The 22,519-nt window shown below is 42.3% G+C and overlaps 1 protein-coding gene across 8 annotated transcripts; it reads right to left on the bottom strand.

Moving 5' to 3' along the window:
* Window positions 1-1,128: 1,128 nt before the first annotated feature.
* Window positions 1,129-20,360, bottom strand: LRP2BP (LRP2 binding protein). 8 transcript variants are annotated; one of them, XM_034442904.3, is made up of 10 exons: window positions 20,236-20,360; window positions 19,801-19,866; window positions 14,862-15,011; window positions 12,895-13,007; window positions 11,589-11,696; window positions 6,314-6,456; window positions 5,624-5,726; window positions 4,782-5,005; window positions 2,585-2,750; window positions 1,129-1,374 (listed from the first exon to the last, which is right to left on the bottom strand). In XM_034442904.3, exons 3-10 carry the CDS (start codon window positions 14,974-14,976, stop codon window positions 1,309-1,311), a joined length of 1,038 nt encoding a protein of 345 aa, XP_034298795.1. In that variant the 5' UTR covers window positions 14,977-15,011; window positions 19,801-19,866; window positions 20,236-20,360; the 3' UTR covers window positions 1,129-1,308. The 8 variants fall into 8 exon arrangements, with proteins under 8 accessions (XP_034298795.1, XP_060542762.1, XP_034298800.1 ...); XM_060686779.2 differs by having other exon boundaries at window positions 19,808-19,866; XM_034442909.3 differs by lacking the exon at window positions 12,895-13,007 and having other exon boundaries at window positions 11,589-11,701.
* Window positions 20,361-22,519: the final 2,159 nt, after the last annotated feature.

Here is a 22,519-nt window from a genome sequence, read left to right as displayed (position 1 = left end):
GATTTTAAATACACAGATGTGTTGCAATGCATATTATGGTAATTACTGATTCAATGCATAAAGACCTGAATTATAATCTACTTTTCTTCTGCAATGTATTATCTATATATCACCATTGGTAACCTGTGTCTATCAGGAATTTCAGGGCTTACTGATTCCAAGTAATTATTCAAATGGTCTAATAGTAGAGATTGATTTAACTATATGCAAAAAAAAATTACTAAATAATTTTTCAGCAATTATGGAAGAATGTTTTAGGAAGTCAGGGCTTTTAAAGGATGTTTTAAATTTCTTTTTTAAATTAGTTATACATGGGTACACTGCTAATTTAGTATTGTCGGTGTTCTTTCTAATGTGCAATGAAATGTTTTTATATATATTGGGCAAACTTTTTTCATACATTTTATAGTAATCAAAAATAATTACTGTGACATAAGCCTACTAAATCAGTATATAACTTGTTAAAACTATATTATCTTAGGCAGTATAGCTAAGAAGTCTATATTTCTTCAAGATAACTGAAGAATTCCTAGCACTTTGATATTCATAAACTGAAAGCACTCTGATGTGACAAATACTCAAGGTTTTCCTGAGTTTTTTGGAATCATTTTTTTAAACCTAGAAGACAGAATCCATATAAAAGCTGTGTAAAGCTATGTAATAGAGTGGCTCCATTTTCCTTTTGTTTGCGTCCAACCTGACAGTGCATCATAAATAAATAATAGGTTTTCTGTATTTCTTCTGTCATTTTCTTCAGTATCTGAAGATGCCATGTGCAGGATTACCTATAGTGATTTCTATTCTTTATAAGAAGCTGGTTTAAGTTAATGAATACTTCCTTTGTTTTCTTTGAAGTGTGTTTATGCTTTCTCTTTATCCCTTATCTCATTCTCTATAGAAATGATGTTGTTTGAAATCAGTTTTGAGAAACCCAAGAGAATTGCATTTTCTAAACCTCATGATTGCATTCTCTAAACCTCCTGGTTATGGCAGAATTTATCCTTAAACTTTCTTCACTATAACTACAAAGGATCATAAGAAATATTATGTAAGGCAGAGTATTGATATAGCACACCGCCTTAACCAAGGATAGCTGATTGCAAATGCCTTCAGAAATGTACTCAATGATCATCGGTCAACTTTTATTATATTAACAGAATTAAAGAATTACTTTACAAAGTAATAGTATAACTTTACTGAAGGAAATTTATATGCATTACTCTGAATGAAGAATAAGGGAGACAAAAGTTTGTTCACATTAATCAGAACCTGAAAGAAACGTTTGCTTAGATTCAGCGAAATAATATTCTAAATTCTCCCATGATTTGCAGTCAGCTCAAGATCAGCAGCTAAAGCAGGATCCAATCGACATGCCTTTAAAAACAGACAAAAATATATTCTAAAAAATAAGATTGATCTTGTGTGTCTTCTACAAGCTCACTGTGCTAATAGATATTGTTTTCTAAGCTTCCTTGGGTTAAATCATTAAACTAAAAATACACTTTTGATCTCCTTAATCTCCTATTTCCTTTTTTTTAAAATCTCTCAAGATAAATTGATATGGCAAGGTAGCTTTCCCATATGGAACATCTATCATGGAAAAAGTTAAACTGAACTCTTTAATTGCCAGATGTTTAGACTGGATTTGGCATTTTTGTCCATTTATCAACTTCTTCACAGGAACCTAGGATAGGCACAATATTTAATAACAATATTAAAAGCATCATTATTACTATTTTTAGATTATAAATCCACTGCATTATTGCTGTAGTTAAAATGAAGACTGGAAATTGGTTATTTTATTTGATATTTGTAAAAGAAAAATAAGATTAGTTATAGAGGATGGTCACATTTATTCCCCAGAAAATGTCCAATTTCAGTCAGAAGGTACTTAATTTTTTAAAAATTGAAACACAAACAAGGAGCTGAGTCAAGAATACTACTAAATCATAGCTTGACCTAGGTTGGCACATTCCCCCCATATAATCTTCCAAGAAATTCAAATGTTCCCGCTTCATTTTTGAGTATTTGCAGCTTGCCATGTGATCTGAGCTTGGAGAAAAAGTCAGTGATGTTAACTATAGTTACTAGAAACAAGCCAGCTTCAAGCCATAGCTCATAAAACTATTTTATTCCCAATAATTTTAAAATTAACAAGTGAAACCTCCATAAACTTCAATTAATCTAAAAATGGAAGTGGACAAGGCAGGGAGTATATGAACCTGAGAATATGGTAGACTTATTCAGAAACTGGTATTCCCCATGCTTCAATAGTGCTGGCTGTAGAGTATACATGCCTTTGATAACCACATGAATAGTAACAGTATTTATTTAGAATTTGCATGATTATGTCTATATCATATATCTTGAAGTAGGTTTTGAAATCTTCCACATCAAGTGCAGTAAACAACAAATGGGGCACAAACCTGCCTCAAGTAAGTCAATTTTTATTCTTTTCAGATATGTTATAAACAGTTTAATTTTCATGTATAATTCTGTTTCATGTATCACAGATAAGCCTAACAATAAACTTAAGGAAGTAAACTCGCGTCCAATTAAAAAGATAGAGCCACCCCCCTCTTACCTTAGAATAATATTTTTTAGCTGCTGGTAAATCTTGTTGGATTCCTCGGCCAAGCTGGAGACATCTGGCCAAGTAGAAAGAAGCCATTGCAAGTCCTCTGCTTATGTAAAAAGGAAGACAATCTGTTTCCTCTGCTATCTTTTCAACATTGTCATTTTCTGTTACTCTATTTGGAAATGCACCATAAGGTAAAAAATTAGTAATTTCAGAACATGAAAGTATAATTCAAATAATTACTTAAGAATATTTCTGCCAAAGTCTAGACTTTTTGTATAAAAGTCTAATAGGGTTATACAAAAATATGCCATAGTTTATAAACCCTAAATTCATGTACAGGTAGTCCTCGACTTATGGCGGCAATTGGTCTGGAATTGCTGTCATTAAGTGATGCGTCTGTAAAGCACAACCATGTTGCCTAGTGATAGCAATCCCTATAGTCCCAGTTGCAGTCATTAATTGAATTTCACAGTTGTTAGGTGAAGCAACTTCCTGCTTTCCACACCCAAGCTCAATGGGGAACTCAGCAGGAAGTTGCAAATTCCAGACAGGAATGTGGCTGCTTCCAGGTGGGGGATAAAGTGAGGGATTTGTGGGGATACAGGGAAGGGATAGAGGGTTCATGAGAAGCACAGGTTGGGGAGGGTGTGTAAAGGTACAAGAGAAGCAAAGCAAGGTCAGAGAAAGGGTGAGCAAAGGACTCTGCATTGGTCAGAGACAGTTTGAGGGTGCAAGAGAGGTATTGCATGGGTTGGGGCGGGGAAATGCACGGGAGACAGCACAGGTCAAGGAGGGTGTACAAGGGTGAGAGGGAAGCACAGTAAAGGTGGGGGGAAAGTGCAAGTGGCCTGTGTGGTGCAAGTGCAGGGGGGCTGGGGAGAGTGCGCAGGTGGGAGAGATTTACCCAGCAATTTGCAGTCTTCCCTGCTGGGGAATTGTGTTAGGATTCCCCATTGACTTGGGACTGAAGAATAAAAAAGTTGGGGAAAAGACATCTTTGTTTTTATAAATGATATTCATACCAAGATTATTGGCAATATCTATAATACATAAATAGTTTGTGAACATAACAGAACTTGCTGAAATGGTCAAATTAATATGTTTTATTAGGGAAAAAAAATAACTACAGTACATTTGTTATTTTGTTCTATTTACATTCTTCTCATTTTCTTTTTATTATTGTAAACTGCCTAGAGTAGCCCCACTGGGAGATAGGTGGCAAATAAATTGGATGGATGGATGGATGGATGGATGGATGGAGCCAGCCAGGCAGCCAGCCCCTTGAATTGAACCTGGAAGCAAACTGGCAGCCAATGCAGCTTGTGGAGCAGACTTGTAACATGTTCTAGAAGCACACATAACTGCCTGCACCACTGCATTTAATATCATCTGAAGCTTCTGAATACTGCTATAGGGTGGTCCCTCGTAGAACGACTTGTGATCTATGATTTTGACAAGTAGGATACATTGTAGAAAGAAGAGAGTCACAAGGTAACTTAGAGAAAGGTAAATATACAATTGTACTGTACTTGCAACTACTGTAACAAGCAGAAGCCACTTTATCTTTTTTATCTTTTTCTATTTTTTCCTTTTCACACTTCAGAATTTTCTTAATTCTTAATTCTTAATTTTTCCTTCTTACTTTATTTTAGATTGTATTAATTTTTCTTTTTCTTTTGAAAACTTTCAATGACATTAACATTAAAAAGAAAGCACAGAAGTTGCAAATGATGATCACGTGATCACAGATAATCAGTAATAAGTTGTCAAGCACCCAGACTGATCATGTGACTATGGAGGTGTTCAGATGGCAGGATCTTCAAGAACTGATTATAACCACCATTCATTCAGCACCATTGTAACTGAACAAATAGTCATAAGGTCAAAGACTGCCTGTACTTAAAAGTTTTTATACAGTTATAAACTATATTCAAAATTAATGTAGTGTACAAGCATAGCGATTACTAATTGCTCATAGATATGAAAAGCTCATATAAAAAATATTTGTGCCTTTAAAAGCCATATAATGCATTCTTTTTAAATAATATACATATCACATAGCATCTGAAATACATATGCTGATCTCTTGCCAATTAGGTGCAAATTTTCAGTTGTCTACCCACATAAATACTGGTGAATTTGACATACTTCCTTTTTCCCAATTAGCTTCCCTTTAAAGAACAAACTAAAATGAATTCACCTTTTGGCAAACTCGGCCGCTTTTATAAAACATTTTCTTTTGTAATAATACTCCACCAAATGGCCTTTAGCATAGACATTTCCTCGATCTGATGCCTGATTGAGGCACTCCAAAGCAGCCTTCAAATTGTGACGTATGCCATGTCCGTGAAGATACATAATCCCAAGGATGCCTTGAGATTCCAAGCTTCCATTCCCACAAGCTTCTGAGTGCCAAAAGAACGCCTGCAGAAAAACAACTTTCCAAAAATCATTTGGGCGGGAAGAAGAAAAGGATTTTTGCTATATTCAAAGCTATGTGGACTGAGCCAAGGATTATGCTTTGGGTTTAATAACTGCCTCTGTAGCTACTCAGAAATATGAAGATTGTCAATCTTCAAAATGGCAGTGATACTGTATATGTAGCTGACATTCTTAGCAGTTGCCTGTGCATTTCATTATTCTGAAAAAATGAGATACCATAATTTGCAATTTAAAATAAAGGTAATGTTCTTTATACACATAATTCTATTTTCAGGCTGCCAGATATTTTGCTTAGGTTTTAAAACAACAGTGAAATATATTACTTTTTTTTTTAGCCAATAGAAAGAGAAGAGAAATCACTGAAGAATGTTGTTTGAGCCTTTGACCCAAAATCATCCAGTGATATTCTGTGGCTGATGGTAGACTAAACCCTGGGTTTCCCCAGTTCTGGTCCAACTCCTTAATCACTATACCACTTTGGGTCTCTGTAGTTCTCTTCATCTTGCTGCCTCTTTTTTTACCATTTCCAAATGGAAAGAGACTCCATTTGGCCAGTTGAATGCAGGGCTTGGAATAAAACTACACCAAAGAAGAAGGTACCTTTTTAAGATCCTTAGCATGTGCTGAATACAACATTCCAAGTGTACTCTGAGCCTTTACACTTGCTTTTGGGTTTCCATGATCTGCAGCAATAAGCCATAATCTAGAAACAATAGTAAGAGTGATGTGATTAGATTATTCCTTTTTTCATTCATAGCCATGTGGAAGTTTCTCAGATGTTGTGAAATTTACAGTTTTTCTAAAACCATCAAACTAACCAAGCAATCCCACCCAGCATAACCAATGCTAAAGCATTTTGGGTATTGTAGTTCAACATCATTGGGAAGACCACAAGTCTCTTATCCATGCATTGGCATCAAATTGGAAACTTGGCCTTTACAAAAAAAGGGGTTTCAGAACAGGATTTTTTATTGTGAAATTATTCAGTGTCAATCATAAAGCTTAGAGGGAGTTCTAGGCAACTTCCATTTCTAAACTTCCAATATTTTCCTACAATTTCTGTTATTTCTCCTTTCAGCTGAAAATCTATTCAGGAGGGAAATAAATAACAGCCGTGAACTTATTTTAATTGTTAACACAAAGAGTTCTCCATCTAGAAGCACCCAAAGATGTTGTCTCAAAATGGGGACCTTTATGTTGAAATCATGGCTCAGACTATATTATTATAGTTTGCTCCAAAATTGTCAGGCTAATATGCCCATACATGGATGCATTATAAAGAAAGGTTACCTTTCAGCTTCTTCTTCAGAAAATTGAGTCCCATGTCCTTCATAGTAAGCTCGGCCAAGGTTGTATGCAGCAGCAAATTTTAAATGTTGTGCTTTAGGGGAGTCAGAATTGAGAATCTTCTTCATATATTCAACTCCTTTCTTCTACAAGTGAACCAAAGCAAAGAATAAGTGATCCTGTCAAGACATGAATCACTTGTGAACAAGCAGCCCACTTGCATGTCAGACCAAGTCATGAAAGGGTCTGCTGTTTGAGATGAAATGTTACAACATTTAATTGATGGAGATATGATGCCAACAGCAATTTCTATTGAGATGAAACCCAGAGGTGTGCCTAGCTGAGATACTTCGTGATTTGCAACTTAACATTAAAGTAGAACATATTTATTTATTTATTTTTATTTATTTATTTGTTTAAATTTCTATACCGCCCTTCTCCAATGTAGGACTCAGGGCGGTGAACAGCCAAAGTAAAAACAAGACATACATACAAAACATACAAAATCTAAAAACTGTTTAAAATAATTAAATAATTTTGGCCGTAATTAAAACATTCCAATTTAAAATCCGTTTAAAATTTGACTCAAGCCAGCCCAGCTAGTTGAAATAAATGGGTTTTTAGGGCCCGAGGAAAAATCCGGAGGTCTGTTATTGTACGTAGCTCTGGGGGGAGGTTGTTCCAGAGGGCGGGCGCCGCCACAGAGAAGGCTCTCCCCCTGGGGGTCGCCAGCTGACATTGTCTGGCGGACGGCACCCTGAGGAGGCCCACTCTGTGGGAGCGTACTGGCCGGTGGGAGGCTATTGGTGGCAGAAGGCGGTCTCGTAAGTACCCCGGCCCTAAGCCATGGAGCGCTTTAAAGTTGGTCACCAACACCTTGAAGCGCACCCGGAAGACCACCGGGAGCCAGTGCAGCTTGCGCAGGAGAGGTGTCACGTGGGAGCGCCTCGTCGCCCCCAAAATCCCCCGCGCGGCCGCGTTCTGGACCAGCTGGAGCCTCCGGGTGCACCCCAGGGGGAGCCCCATGTAGAGAGCGTTGCAGTAGTCCAGGCGGGAAGTGACGAGTGCCTGAGTGACTGTGCGTAGGGAGTCCCGATCTAGAAAGGGGCGCAACTGGCGTATCAGGCGGACCTGATAAAAAGCCCCCCTGGCCACGGCCGCCAAATGATCTAACGACAGCCGTGCGTCCAGGAGGACGCCCAAGTTACGAGCCCTCTCCGTGGGGGCGAGTGATTCGCCCCCAATAGCCAGCGATGGCGTCAGCTGGCTATATCGGGACGCCAGAAGCCACAGCCACTCGGTCTTGGAGGGGTTGAGTTGGAGCCTGTTTCTCCCCATCCAGGCCCGCACGGCCTCCAGGCACTGGGACATCACTTTAAGGGCATCATTGGGGTGGCCTGGGGTGGAGATGTACAGCTGGGTGTCAACAGCGTACTGGTGGTATCTCACCCCAAAGCCACGGATGATCTCACCCAGCGGCTTTACATAAATGTTGAACAGAAGGGGCGAAAGGATCGACCCTTGTGGCACCCCACAAGCAAGGTGCCTCGGGGTCGACCGCTGCCCCCCTGTCAACACAGATTGCGACCGGTCAGAGAGGTAGGAGGAGAACCACCGCAAAACGGTGCCTCCCACCCCCAACCCCGCCAACCGGTGCAACATGATACCATGGTCGATGGTATCAAAAGCCGCTGAGAGGTCTAACAGGACCAGGATAGAGGAGCAACCCCTATCCCGGGCCCTCCAGAGATCATCCACCAATGCGACCAATGCCATTTCCGTGCTGTGCCCAGGCCGGAAGCCGGACTGGAGCGGGTCTAGATAGACAGCTTCATCCAGGTACCGGGGAAGCTGTTGCGCCACCACACTCTCAACAACCTTCGCAATGAAGCGAAGGTTGGAGACTGGACGATAGTTAGCCAAAACAGCCGGATCCAGAGAAGGCTTCTTGAGGAGGGGCCTCACCACCGCTTCTTTCAAAGCGGCCGGCAGGACCCCCTCACTCAAAGAAGCGTTAACAATCTTCTGGAGCCAGCCTCGTGTCACCTCCCGGGAAGCCAGTACCAACCAGGAGGGACACGGGTCCAATAAACATGTGGTCGCGTTCAGCCGTCCCAGGACCCTGTCCATGTCCTCGGGAGCCACAGGATCAAACTCCCCCCAGATAACACTCTCAAGACCTGCCTCAGTCATCCCGTCTGGACATACCCAGTCAGAGGCCAGCCCTTCCCGAATCTGAGCGATTTTGTCATACAGATACTGCACAAAATCCTCAGCTCGACCCTGCAAGGGGTCATCCCGCACTTCCAGATGGAGGAGGGAGCGGGTCACCCTAAACAGGGCGGCCGGGCGATTATCTGATGACGCGATAAGAGCGGCAAAATAGCTAGTTTTCGCCGCTTTTATCGCCACTAGGTAGGTCTTAATATGAGACCTCACCAGTGTTCGGTCAGGTTCGGAGCGGCTGGTCCTCCAACTACTCTCCAGGCGTCTTTTCCGGCGCTTCATCTCCCTAAGCTCCTCGGAAAACCAAGGAGCTAGGTGAGTTCGGTGCCGGGTCAGAGGCCGCAAAGGCACGACTCGGTCCAAGGCCCCGGCAGCCGCACTATCCCAGGCGGCCACCAGGTCTTCAGCCGAGTCATGAGCCAGAATCTCAGGAAATGGCCCAAGCTCCATCTGGAACCTATCAGGGTCCATCAGGCGCCTGGGGCGGAACCACCTGGTGTCAGAGTTTGATTCTGACCGGCTCAAGGTTGACTCAGCCTTCCATCTTTCTGAGATTGGTAAAATTGGTAAAATAAAAACCCAGATTGTTGGGGGCAATATGCTGACTCTGTAAATTGCTTAGAGAGGGCTGTAAAGCACAGTGAAGAGGTATAAAAGTCTAAGTGAAATTGCTATTTCAGTAGAATCTTCAGGAACAACGATTGAAATTCGAAGCAAAAAATCTTGTATAAATGAACTCTTTTATAAAAAGGACTTTTCAATTCAGAAAATCATAATGAAGGTTTGGCTCTGAAAATTAAGCTACTGCTACCCTAACAAAATACATCTTAAGCCAGCTGGGGAAAGCTTTCCATATTAATAGCAATCTCAAATCTGCCCTCTGCCATTCCTGACTTTGAATTTACAGAAACCTTGGCTGATTCACCTTAAGCCTTGTGGCCTATAGATTTGGAGACAGTTGCCTCTGATAGGTTTTCATAAACCACTTGTTTGGACATTCATTTAAACTGATAGGTGCCTACAGGGATCCAAATATATTTAGTCATCATTTCTAGCATGAAGTTGCAGAGAACTAGATCTTTGTTACCTAGAATGTTTACTTTCTTTACTGCACGAAAAATTGTGTGGAAATCCCTTTTTGGCCTCACTACTTTTGAAAGCAATGATTTCCAGGGGGTAGTCATGAAAGTGACATCATAGTGTCAGAACACAACCTAGCCCCTTTTTTACATGTATCATGAGACTACAAAGATGGCCAAATGTCTTGTGGGATGCATGACTTTCATCACTTTCATCACTGACAAGCAGCTAGCTCCTGCAGACAGCTATGATTCAAGTCATGCTCTCTCAAACCTAACCCATATACTTCTACAAAAAAACCGCATGTTACAGTATGCCACAGGTCTACATTGACGTAAATTCAATTGTACACTCTAGTGTACACTCTAAAACAAATAATCATTTGAATAGACAGTTTTTCCAACTGTAACAAAGCATGATGTTTTGGATTCCATATCATGAACTTAACTTTACAGCCATGTTTATGGCAGGTCGTTGTATGTAAGTTTTTAATTTAACCTTCACTACAATTTAAGAGAAGTCTATTCAATAATAAAAATGACAAGGAAGACATATAGTTCAGCTGAAGTTATGTATTTCTTGAGAAAGAAAAACACGTCCATTGAGTTTACATTATTAAAAACAATTGACTGCTTAGTGGAGTAAATTGACAACTGTATAATCTTATTATGTTTATTAAACAAAAATACATTTGAAAAAGAGGTAATGTGAGGATCCATAGATGAACACAGCTTAGTCCCTGAAGAGAAGAGAATAACAGAGTTGGAAGGGACCTTGGAGGTCTTAAGGGTCCAATCACCTCCTCAAGCAGGAGACCCTTTACCATTTCAGACAGATGACTGTCCAGTCTCTTCTTAAAAGCCTCCAGTGATGGAGCACCACAACTTCTGCTTGATTGTTCTCACTGTCAGGAAATTTCTCCTTAGTTCTAGGTTGGATCTCTCTTCGGTTAGCTTCCATCTGTTGTTTCTTGTCTTGCTTTTGGGTGCTTTGGAAAATAAGTTGACTCCCCTTCTTTGTGGCAGCCCTTCAAATATTGGAACACTGCTATTGTGTCACTCCTGATCCTTCTTTTCATTAAACTAGCCATACCCAATTCCTGCAACAGTTCATCATATGTTTTAGTCTCCAGGCCCCTTATCATTTTTGTTGCTCTTCTCTTCATTTTATCCAAAATCTCAAAAACTTTTTTATAATGTGATAACCAAAACTGGATGCAGTATTCCAGGTGAGATCTTACTAAAGCCTTGTAAAGTGGTGCTAGTACTTAGTGCCAGCTTAGTGCCATCTGCAAATTTGATGAGTTCCCCTTCTATTCCTTCATCTAACTAATTTTTGAAGATATGGAAAGTATTGGGCATAAAATGGAACCTTGGGATACCCCACGTTGAATGTGATTTTCAGACAATTACAAATCCTTCTTGTGGTGATGCTGTCTGTCCCACATTTTTCTAGTTTACCAAGAAGTAGATTGTGGCCTACTTTGTCACATGCCTTACTGAAACTCCAAGTATACTATGTTCATTGCATTTCGCTAGTCCACTAATTTTGTCACTTTGTCAAAGAAATAAGATTTGTTTGGCATGATCTGCAGAAGATTCCCACAGTCACTGTAGTTGTGTATTTTGCATATAGGCAATTCAATATCTTGTAGACTTGTACCTACCTTCCATGTTCTATGTAAAGTGAAGACAAACCTTTAGGATTTCCACCACTGCATTTTTGTGTTTCCTATACTTGTGTAATTAAGAAATGCCTGTGTTCATAAGGACTCTGAGAAACATACATGCAAATAAATGCCGAATCTCAATACAGAACTTCATATATTGAATCATGGAATTAAAAGATTTACACAGTTTCATTCCCTTTGCATTTTTCTTGTTCAGAATTTGTGCTACTATTGAATAATAAACTTTTGTATATTATTTATTTATGAACATTAATGAATATCTACTTTCTAGTTGGAACTTACAGAATTTGGAGGAGTTCCCAATCCATCGTAGTACATTACACCCAACTGATACATGGACTGAAAATCCGTGTTTTGTTCAAAATGCAATAATGCATCTTCATACCGTTTCTGTACTAGGCATATAGAAAATAAAATATTTAGGATTAAATCAGCTAGTAAATCTTACAGGCTGCTGAATCTTTCAGAATATCATTCCTATCTAGATACTATATTCTTAATTTAAAATAATTAAAAGGGTGACTAAGCATCTTAAAATTTGAAATTAAGTGCATCAAGGATAGTAGTACTTCATCAAATTCAAACAATAGTAAGACCTGAAATGATAGGTAAGTATGTGCAGAAGAAAATGCTTATAAGAGATATTTATACTTGACTCCTTAGATCCTCAGAACATAAAAGCTTAACAGGAAATAGTTCCTGGATGGAAACCTTGCAAAAGAGCAAATTGCTTGGATCCAAATTCTTGGATCTGCTTTTGCAATAAGATAAGTGCATATTTCTCCACTGAAGAAGACATTCTATAAGCTATGTTGTAGAAAGTATGCTTCTACATACTTTCTGAGTGCTAGGGAACATTAGTAGGAGATTGTTATTACACCCAAGCATCCAATTACCTTGGCCACTATGAATAGCACAGACTAATTAGACCATTGTTTTCATTCTATATGGTTCTTATGAAATGAATAACAGCATCCTTGTGGGCACATTTGTTGAATAGATCATTGGCTTTTCTATGTAAAAAAGGGGACATTGTGCAAACCCTTCTTTATTAGTGAACCTGGATTCCTATTGTCAATCAAACTGGAATCCTTGCAGCACCCAACAACCCAAGTAAGCATGACAAATGGTGGGGAATACTTTTGGAACTAAAATTTTAGTAATATAAGTGAATGCCACAGGCCGTCTACTCCTGGATTAGAATATGGATGCATAAACTAAGACCACACATCAGTATTTGCAACCCTTATTTATTGAGTAAGACATACAGGCCTGATTCACTTATTTTTCTAAATCAAATTCAGGAATGTGTGAACCAAGCCAGTAGGGTACCTTTCTTTATTCTTAATTACACTAAAATCAACTATTTTCTCACACTTGAAGCTATTCTACTGTGTTGGAAATATCAAACTCCCCAGCTAGTAAGACCAGTGAAGTTGGAAATTATAAATGCTACCCTTTCTGGAAAGCACCAAATTGGGGAAATGAGTTCTAAAATACTGGCATCTGAAATTGTCCTTAATCCTTGCTTTTGATGCCATGTCCCTCCAGCATTCTTTACATTCTTTTAGAAGTTGTAGAATTTCACCTCTTCAAAATAAAGTTGCCCTTTGAGAAAATATGCCAGTGGCTCTCCATCTTTGATTCGCTTTTCCAGAAGTTGTTCAGCCTTTACAAACAGAAAATTATGATCGGAAGCCCCTATTTAAAAACAGAGACACAGCTGTGGTTGTTTATGAGATAATCAGTATATAAAACAGATGTGGGGAAGCTTTTTGGACCAAAAGATTCATTTTTTCTTAATGGCCATTTGTTGAAGCTGCATGTTAGTTATATATGGGATGGAAATTAAACTCATTTATGATAAGGGATGAATGAACAGAAGAAGTAGCATGAAGAGGATATAAGGAGTTGGATTCAGAGGCCTGGTGACTTGATTAAACTGGCAAGCAGACAGAGCTGTATTATATAAAGCCATGTTAAAAACTCAGTTCTCATCTCAGTTCTCTTTATTTTTTCCTTCAAGTCTGCTTTTTTAAAGATCCTGTAGGTAAAGAAAATGGCCCCAATCCAAAGATAATTGAGCACAACATGTAACTATGCAGATGGTTACTTAGTTTTGAAAATATTGGTCATATTGTGGAAGAAAAGGGGCACATTTCCCCTCTCCTTACTCTGCAGCTCGAAGCTGACTGCATTGCCTGTCAGGAAATATGCATGAAAATGCAGTCCATCATTCATTGTGCTATGTGGATACCATATTTGTAGGTGGAATACTTCAAGAGGAATCTTACACACAAAGCTTGGATTTTTGGCTGTACTGGTGTGCCTAAACTTTAACATTATTTGAATGTAAACTTGACACTGAAATGAAACAAAATGGAAAAAAAAAACTAAATGAAATGCAAGCAGGAGTCATTGATCACATCAACAGTTATTACTTGTATGTCAAAATAAAAAAAAACAGATAGAGCAACACTCTATCAAATGTGTTCCCCACTCACATAACTGTCCCTCCATTTGTTCAAGGAAAATGTTACATAATAAACTGCAATACCATAAAGGGAAAGTGATGTATACAGGTAGTCCTTGACTTACAACCACAATTGAGCCCAAACTTTCTGTTGTTAAGTGAGACATTTTTAAAGTGAATTTTGCTCCATTTTACGACCTTTCTTAGCTCAGTTGTTAAGTGAATCACTGCAGTTGATAAGTTAGTAACCCGGTTAAGTGAATCTGGCTTCCCCATTGCCTGGGGAAGGTCACAAAAAGGGATCACATGATCTTGGAACACTGTGACTATCATAAATATGAACCAGTTGCCAAGCATCTGAATTTTGATCACATTGATCATCGGGATGCTGCAAAGGTCAACTCTGAAAAATGGTCATAAGTCACTTTTTTTGGTCCTGTTGTAACTTTGAACGGTCACTAAATGAATTGCTGTATTTCTTTATTTTCTAAACAAATTCAATGAAATATATTTCCCCAACAAAGGGTCAATGCTTTGCTGAGAAGCACTGCGGTGCTATTGATATGTCTGACCCTACAGAGTTATGCATACAGTAGAAGAGACAAGAAAGATGTAGAGTGGTTTACACTGAGAACTACATCAAAAGGCTCAAATCTGCCATGGTTTTATAGTCTCGTTTAGCTGTTTAATTAAACAAGATAAAATTAAACATTTTATCCCATGTATAATAATTAGCCAGAATTTTCTGAATAGTGTTTTTGTTCTGGCTGCAAGTAATAGAGAAGACGGAGAAAAAAAGCATGATTCCCTGGAAGATTAGCTCATTTATAGTGGGCAGCAGCATAAGCCCTCTCCTTTTCATGAGAAAAAGAACTGCCATTTTAAAGAAGAGAACCTGTGACACTTTGCAAAAAGCTCTCTTCCTTTTCTTGGCAGAAGTTCAGGCTGTTTATTAGAGCTCTTGTAATCTTGTTTTTCAGAAAACGAGTGACTTCTTATAATTAAAGTACTATGAAAGTATCCCTTCAGCTTATCCCATGATAAAAAAATAACTGAAAGCTAGAAAGTGTATTTTTTGTTACCTTGATTGGATAGCCATTGTAAACTATCCAATTCACTGGTGGACTCCCTTAAAATGCACCGGAGAACAGTCTCAGTACTATGTTCACGAGGCAGAGGTTCACGGGTTGGCTTCATTTTTCTCTTTTATATTATTCCTGTTTTAATAAAAACTGAGAAACATACTCAAACCTTGAGAAATAGTTACTTGCTTCGCCTTTAATCCCCTTTCCTTAGGATACTAGCCCTTCCCCCTCCCCCAAAGGGTTGCTTCTTACACTGATTTCTAATTATTTCCCATTGACTTCATTGGGTCAGCATATTTACCGTATTTTCCGGCGTATAAGACGACTGGGCGTATAAGACGACCCCCTACTTTTCCTGTTAAAATATAGGGTTTGGGCTATACTCGCCGTATAAGACTACCCCTCTTCCAACGCACACCAAATAAAAATTAAAATACATCAGATTTGATTTCAATATGGTAATTTTAATTCAAATGCTTATGCCTTTCCAAGAATCTAGTACACCAGGATACAGTGGCCTTAAATCTGTTGCTGTGATCTGGGTTAGATTTGGCCCACTGAAGTGCAAACAAACGTATTTTATTTCGTGTCACTACATAACCGTTTTGGCGATGCTCATTCACCATGTCTGCTACATGTTTTTCGAGTTCTGGCCAATGTGGGGTGCCTCTTCTTAATGCACACTTACCCCTTGGCATACTCTTTAACGCTTTTACATTTGCTTTCCAGTCCCGAACCATCTTTTCTGTTACTCCATATTGTCTTGCAGCAGCACAGTTATTATGTTCCATGGCAAAGTTTACAACTTTAAGTTTAAAACTGGCTTCATATTTCTTTCTTCTTGCTGGTGGAGCCATGATGGGGTCTTGACTGTTATATTTGTATACTATACTGTATGTACTGTTGCTGTACTGTATGTATTGTTGCTGTACTGTAGAGAAAGGTAATGGGCTACGCTAGGTGTAGTGGCAAGAGGGCTATTTTGTACCAGGTTTTTTTCCTTCACCCATGCAGCCTTGTCGAGATCCGCACAGCTTCATGAATCTGAGTTGCTGGCACTGACTGATGACATTGACAGAAAGCTGTGCCAATCTAGTCAAGGCTGCATGCTGCTGAATGCTGGAACCAGCATGGCTGCTGAGCGGAGCTTCTCCCAGGCATCTAGGGGGGTATTACCGACGCTCTGACTTCCCCAGCTGACCCCCACTGATGGCGAGGTCCACCGGTCTGGGGAAGTCAGAGCGTCGGTAATATCTCCCTGGATGCCTGGGGGAAGCTCCGCGCAGCAACCAGCTGGTTCCAGCATTCCAAGGAGGTCCACGGTGAAAGCGGCGCCGTGGTCGACCTGGGCCAGCACCTTGCACACCTGGCTCTGCGTCTCCATTATGAGAAGCTCCATGCGACTTCGCATGTCTCTGCCCCAGTCGCGCAGCTCTCGCAATCCGCTCACCGGAGGAGCCATGAAGTGCTCGCACCGCCTTGCCAGATCTTCCTCATCCTCCTTTCCCCATGGCTTTTCCGGTTGTAATTGCTGCTGCTGCTGCCGCCGAGGCTGCTCCTTCATCTCCGCCCGCCGCACCAGACCCAGCCCGGCCAGCACCGCCGTGGCTTCCGCAGTCCAAGCGGATCGGCACCCGGGCTCGCAGGCGAAGGGTGGGAGTGCGCAGCGCACTTTCCTGGCTTGGCGCCAATCCGGACGGCTGCAGTAATGGTGAGAGTGGGCAACCTCGGGAGAGCCATTTCGGGACTCCGTTTTGCACGTGTAGCGGATCCCAGTTACCAAGAAACCCGGAGAAGAGGCACAAGGGGGGTTTATCAAAAAGGAGCTTTAAAAGAGGTCTCGATACAGAGGACGCGGCGAGCATGGACACCGTCCACACAAACAGGCACCAAAGTCTCATTGCGGCAACGTTAAGCCACGACTTTACACGCCTCCTAGTTTTAGGCTGCTTGTTCCAATGCCTTCGCGATAAGCCGGCAGAATCAAAACTCTTTTTTTCTTTCTTTCCCCCCCCCCTCTCTCTCTCTCTTTCTCTCGGCGGCTTTGAACCCGTGGAATTGGGGTGGGGGGAGAGAGGGGGAATGTTATCAGCAACAAACAACAACAAAAAGTGTGTGTTTGTGGAGAGGGGAGGTAGTGGTAAAGGCGGCAGACCGGTTTTTTTTTCCCCAAGCCGATCTCTTTCGCGGCGTATCCAGCCCGACCCCATTCAGAAGAAAGGCTGCAGCCAGAAAGAAACGGGGGGGAAAGACATCTGCACCTTTTGTTACATACACACACACGAAACCCACAGTTTTCTGGCCTCTCGCACAGATCTGTTGTGGGGTGGGGTGGGTGGGAGCCACATAATTCCGGGAGGCAAAAAGGGGCGCAGGGATATTTCCAGAAATGAGCGAAATAATGCAATCCACGCAGCGACGCCGATATTCTCCCATTCAGATTCTACCTCTGGCTGAGAGAAAACTGCCTTGAAAGTTTCTCTGCCCCCCCCACCCTTTAAACCCAAGACCCTGCCTCGTTTGCAGACTAGAGCACTTCTTTCCCCCGCCCAATTAGCCCAGGTTAAAATCTTAAAAGCTCGGGCGCCCCTCAAGCCACTTCTCCTGACATCGGGATGAACGAGAAAGCCGTTTTAGCTTCACCTATTCTTCCACACACACCCCTCCACCCCGGAAGGTAATTTAGCACTGCTCCTTCTTTCCCCATGGCTTTTCTGGTTGTAATTGTTGCTGCTGCTGCCACCGAGGCTGCTCCTTCATCTCCACCTGCCGCACCAGACCCAGCCCGGCCAGCACCGCTGTGGCTCCCGCAGTCCAAGCGGATCGGCACCCGGGCTCGCAGGCGAAGGGTGGGAGTGCACAGCGCACTTTCCTGGCTTGGCGCCGATCCGGACGGCTGCAGAAGGAACTGGGCACCGGCTGTCATGTCTTTTCTGCTGTGCGGGATTCGGCACCTGGGCTCCCGGGGTTTAAGCCTCCGGGCCGGCCCGCGCTGCTCCAGGATGTTCGCTTCGGGCTTCTTGGAATCGCTGCCGGGCGGTTCTTCCCGTTGGGGCGGTGGTGGGTGGCTGTGAGCCTGGAAGAGGTGGTGAAATGCAGAGCAATACCTCGTGGGGAAGGAGTTCGCCGTGGCTCCTGCAGTCCAAGCGATGCCGATCGCTGCCACCCACCATCGCCCCAACGGGAAGAACCGCCCGGCAGCGATTCCAAGGAGCTCGAAGCGAACATCCTGGAGCAGCGCGGGCCGGCCCGGAGGCTTAAACCCCGGGAGCCCAGGTGCCGAATCCCGCACAGCAGAAAAGACATGACAGCCGGTGCCCAGTTCCTTCTGCAGCCGTCCGGATCGGCGCCAAGCCAGGAAAGTGCGCTGCGCACTCCCTCCCTTCGCCTGTGAGCCCGGGTGCAGATCCGCTTGGACTGCGGGAGCCACGGCGGTGCTGGCCGGGCTGGGTCTGGTGCGGCGGGCGGAGATGAAGGAGCAGCCTCGGCGGCAGCAGCAGCAACAATTACAACTGGAAAAGCCATGGGGAAAGGAGGACGAGGAAGATCTGGCAAGGCGGTGCAAGCACTTCATGGCTCCTCCGGTGAGCGGATTGCAAGAGCTGCACGACTGGGGTGGAGACATGCGAAGTCGCATGGAGCTTCTCATAATGGAGACGCAGAGCCAGGTGTGCAAGGCGCTGGCCCAGGTCGACCGCGGCGCCGCTTTCACTGTGGACTGCTGGGAAAGAAAGGAAGGTGACCCGAATTCTGGGGTAGAGTGGGGACGCGTTCCTTTCTCGTGGGCCGCGCACTGCCTGGCACCTCTTGTAGGTTGGAACTAATTTGGAGTACAGCTTCCCCTCAATGTTGCCGGCGCTCCCAAAGTGTCATCGGTCAGCGCCAGCAACTCAGATTCGGGTACCCGGCGTATAAGACGACCCCCGACTTTTGAGATGATTTTCCTGGGTTAAAAAGTCGTCTTATACGCCGGAAAATACGGTACATATTCATTCATTCATTCATCAAACTCATGATTCTGGATTGCTATCAGAGTTAAAATATAAAGTCACAAAAAGCAGAAAAATAACAACACACATAGAAACAACATCCATCATTAAAAACAGACCCACTATTCACAGGTTAACCTAACTGATGCACTCAACCACATGCCTGATGATAAAGAACTGACCATATACAGGTAATCCCTGGGTTATGATGGCAATTGGGACCAGGATTGCCTGCATAAATGACAGTCGTAAAGCGCAATGTCATTGCTTGGTGATGGCAATCTTGGCAATTCCTGTGGCATAACCCCAAGATAGGTGGGTTGTTAAGTAGGACGAGACAGAATGTCAGGTAAGGGGCATGGGCATGTTGTGTTGGGATGAAAGTACCATGTTTGGGGGGGGGGGGAGGCCAGGGACATCCTCTTAGAGCCAGCACAGCCGATAAACTAATTAAGGAATGCCAGAAGAGGACCTGGATGCCTGGGCTCTTTATTTAGCAACCATACTACATATGCTGCCTCATAGAGCCTTCTCTGTGGGGGCTCCTGCCCTCTGGAACGAATTGCCCCCCCCGAGATGCGGAGGATTCCCGACTTACGCACCTTCCGCCGGGCCCTCAAGACGCTTTTATTTCAACAAGCCGGGCTGGCCTAATTTTTTAAATTTTTAATTGTCAATTCTTAATTTTTTAAACATTTCAATCGGGTAGTTTTATTTTAATTAGACATGGGCCAAACTATTTAATATTTTTAAACTGTTTTTAAATTTTATATTTGTGTTTTATGCTGGCTGTAGACCGCCCTGAGTCCCTTTGGGAGAAGGGCGGTATATAAATTAAATAAATTAAATAAATAAATATTCCAATTGTGATTCATGGGTTGTAGCAAAATATGCATTATTTTTAACTCTAGTATACAACTCTTAGACTTTTTTATTAATTGTATTACCTCTCACCTCTCTTCCAGAGGCTTAAAGGGTCTTCCCAGCATACTGAGACTTCTAATTGTATACCACTGGAACAAAAATGAGGACATTCCTTGACTTCCAAAATTTTGACTAGAGAGAATTTCTAGAATTACAAGATTTTCAAGAAGGAGCAACAGTGGAGGGAAAACAAATTTAGCAGTTTTGCCAATTTCACATTAACTCCTCATAATCCTCGATTTACGACGAGAGAGAGAGAGAGAGAGAGAGAGAGAGAGAGAGAGAGAGAGAATGGACTAGGGCATCGCAAGAGTTAACCGTCTGGCTCTCGCTTTTTAAAGTCCTTTAGATAATCGTTACTTGGAAACGTGCTGACAAAAGCGGCGTGAGAGGAAAAACAGGAGAAGAAAGCAGCAAAATGAACCCGCCCGATTCAATTCCCATGAATTGTGACTCACTGAATTCACCGACGGTGGCCATCGCGAATTGCGCCCTCCCGCGTGTAGTCGCAGGGAGCCGAGACATGGGCTGCGCGGTAAGCACGCGTCGCTTAGCAACGCAGGTACCAAGCGTTTCCCCAAAGGCCCACGCCCTGCCATCGCCCCTCCTTCTCTTTCACGGCCGCGCGAGCATGCGCGCACGTTGACAGAAAGGCGGGGCAGCGAAAGGAATGGAAGGCTGATCAGTCGCGTCAAGCGGGCACTTGAACGGAGGAGTTCTCGTTGTAGAGCCCTGTTTTTCAACCTTGGCAACTTTTAAGATGTTTGGATTTCAACTGCCAGAATTCCCCAGCCAGCCATGATGCAAGCCGGTCCTCGTCCTCTGACCTCAGCTATAGAATAGAGCAGTGTTTCTCAACCTTGGAAGCTTGAAGATGGGTGGACTTCAACTCCCAGAATCCCCCAGCCAGCGCTGCTGGCTGGGGGATTCTGGGAGTTGAAGTCCACCCATCTTCAAGCTTCCAAGGTTGAGAAACACTGGAATGGAGCAAGCACCTCAAAAAATTGTAGGTATTTCTTCCAAACACGTATAAAACATTTGATATAGTCCTGAAAATCTGAATGAGTCGTACAAAGAGAAAGAAAATAGAAAGGCAGAGGGACTCAAATATCAAACAATAATGAGGGGAAGGTGTAGGAATCCCCATTTATACTTGACAAATCTTGTCTGAAATAATAGCAATCTAAAGACCAAGGGAGAAGTAGAACTTGGGAGATATGATTAGCAGTGCTCAGCAGAATAACTTTATAGCACTTTGAAGCAGTGGTGAAATCCAAATTTTTTTACTACCAGTTCTGTGGGTGTGGCTTGGTGGGCGTGGCAGGGGAAAGATACTGCAAAATCCCCATTCCCTCCCCACTCCTTGGGGTACAACCATAGAACTGGAATAGTTTATCTTTACATTTCTATTTAAAAATTAACTGCTGAAATTTAAAAATTAGTTGCTAGATAAATGTAATGATAAACATATAAAAACAAAATTTGATTGTTGCTTTCACCAGAAGCTGATCTTGACTTGAGGGCATTATACCCTCAACAGGTAAACCATTACTGTGAACATGTTCATTCCCTCGCAATAAACAACATGCTAAAATTTTGAGGCAGTAGTACAGGTAATCCTCAATTATGGGCTCACAATTGAGCCCAAAATTTCTGTTGCTAAGTGATAGATTTTTTTAAAGGGAATTTTGTCTCATTTCACAACCTTTCTTGCAGTGAATCACTGCAGTTGTCACGTTAGTAACACAGTAGTTAAGTGAATCTAGTTTCCCCATTGACTTCGCTTGTCAGAAGGTTTCAAAAGATGATCACATGACCCCAGGGCACTGCAACTGTCATAAACATGAGTCAGTTGCTAAGCATCTGAATTTTGATCATGTGACCATGGAGATGCCAAATGAAGTGTGAAAAATGATCATAGATCATCTTTTTTCAGTGTCGTAACTTTGAATGATCACTAAGCAAGCTGTTGTAAGTCGAGGACTACCTGTAATAACCCTCTATAGTGTTTTGTTGGAAGCAAATAGCATTGTAGTGCTGTTAGGCTTAAAGTGTATAAATAATCTACTTCCACAGTGTACAATCAAATTGATATGGCCCTCCCTTGGGATACATGGTGAATTCTCTACAGCTTGGAGAAATATTCGTCTTCTCCAAATCTAGTTATAAATGATTAAAATCCTTAAGGAATGAAGGGGAATCTGACTGTTTTTCAGTTCTGGCCTGATTTTCAGCAAAAATAAAGTGAGAAACCTCAAATTCCCAACTCTAGTTGCTATATGAATTGGAGCTTTAAGGTAGCCCCCAGGAGGGAGGGGGCCGGGGGGGACCATAAAGGGAGCAGCAGCTCCAGGGGTGAAATCCAGCAGGTTCTGACAGATTCTGGAGAACCAGTAGCGTAAATTTTGAGTAGATCGGAGAACTGGCAAATACCACCTTTGGCTGGCCCGAGTGGGGTGGGAATGGAGTTTTCGCAATATCCTTCCCCCAGGAGTAGGGTGGGAATGGAGATTTTGCAGTATCCTTCCCCTGGAGTGGGGTGGGAATGGAGATTTTGCAGTATATTTCCCCTGCCATGCCCACCAAGCCATGCCCACCAAGCCACACCACACCCACCAAGCCACACCCACAGAACCGGTAGTAAAAAAAATTGGATTTCACCACTGAGCAGCTCCGCTATGAATGGAGGGAGAAAAGTTCGGCTTCTCTCTGCCACACAGCATTCAACGTTAAATGCTGCAG

The sequence above is a fragment of the Pantherophis guttatus genome, chromosome 8 (assembly GCF_059756535.1).
Source record: "Pantherophis guttatus breed Tessera chromosome 8, ASM5975653v1, whole genome shotgun sequence".
Lineage (NCBI taxonomy): Eukaryota > Metazoa > Chordata > Lepidosauria > Squamata > Colubridae > Pantherophis > Pantherophis guttatus.
This window is presented reverse-complemented; position numbering and strand designations above follow the sequence as displayed.

What these genes read in the sequence shown, in the direction of transcription:
- LRP2BP (XM_034442904.3), bottom strand. Translation starts at nt 14,976, where the DNA reads ATGAAGCCAACCCGTGAACCTCTGCCTCGTGAACATAGTACTGAGACT. An exon ending in ATGCTAAGGATCTTAAAAAG is followed by an intron (nt 5,006 to 5,623) that starts GTACCTTCTTCT and finishes GTTTTTCTGCAG; the next exon opens with GCGTTCTTTTGGCACTCAGA. An exon ending in CTAAAAAATATTATTCTAAG is followed by an intron (nt 1,375 to 2,584) that starts GTAAGAGGGGGG and finishes CTGTTTTTAAAG; the next exon opens with GCATGTCGATTGGATCCTGC.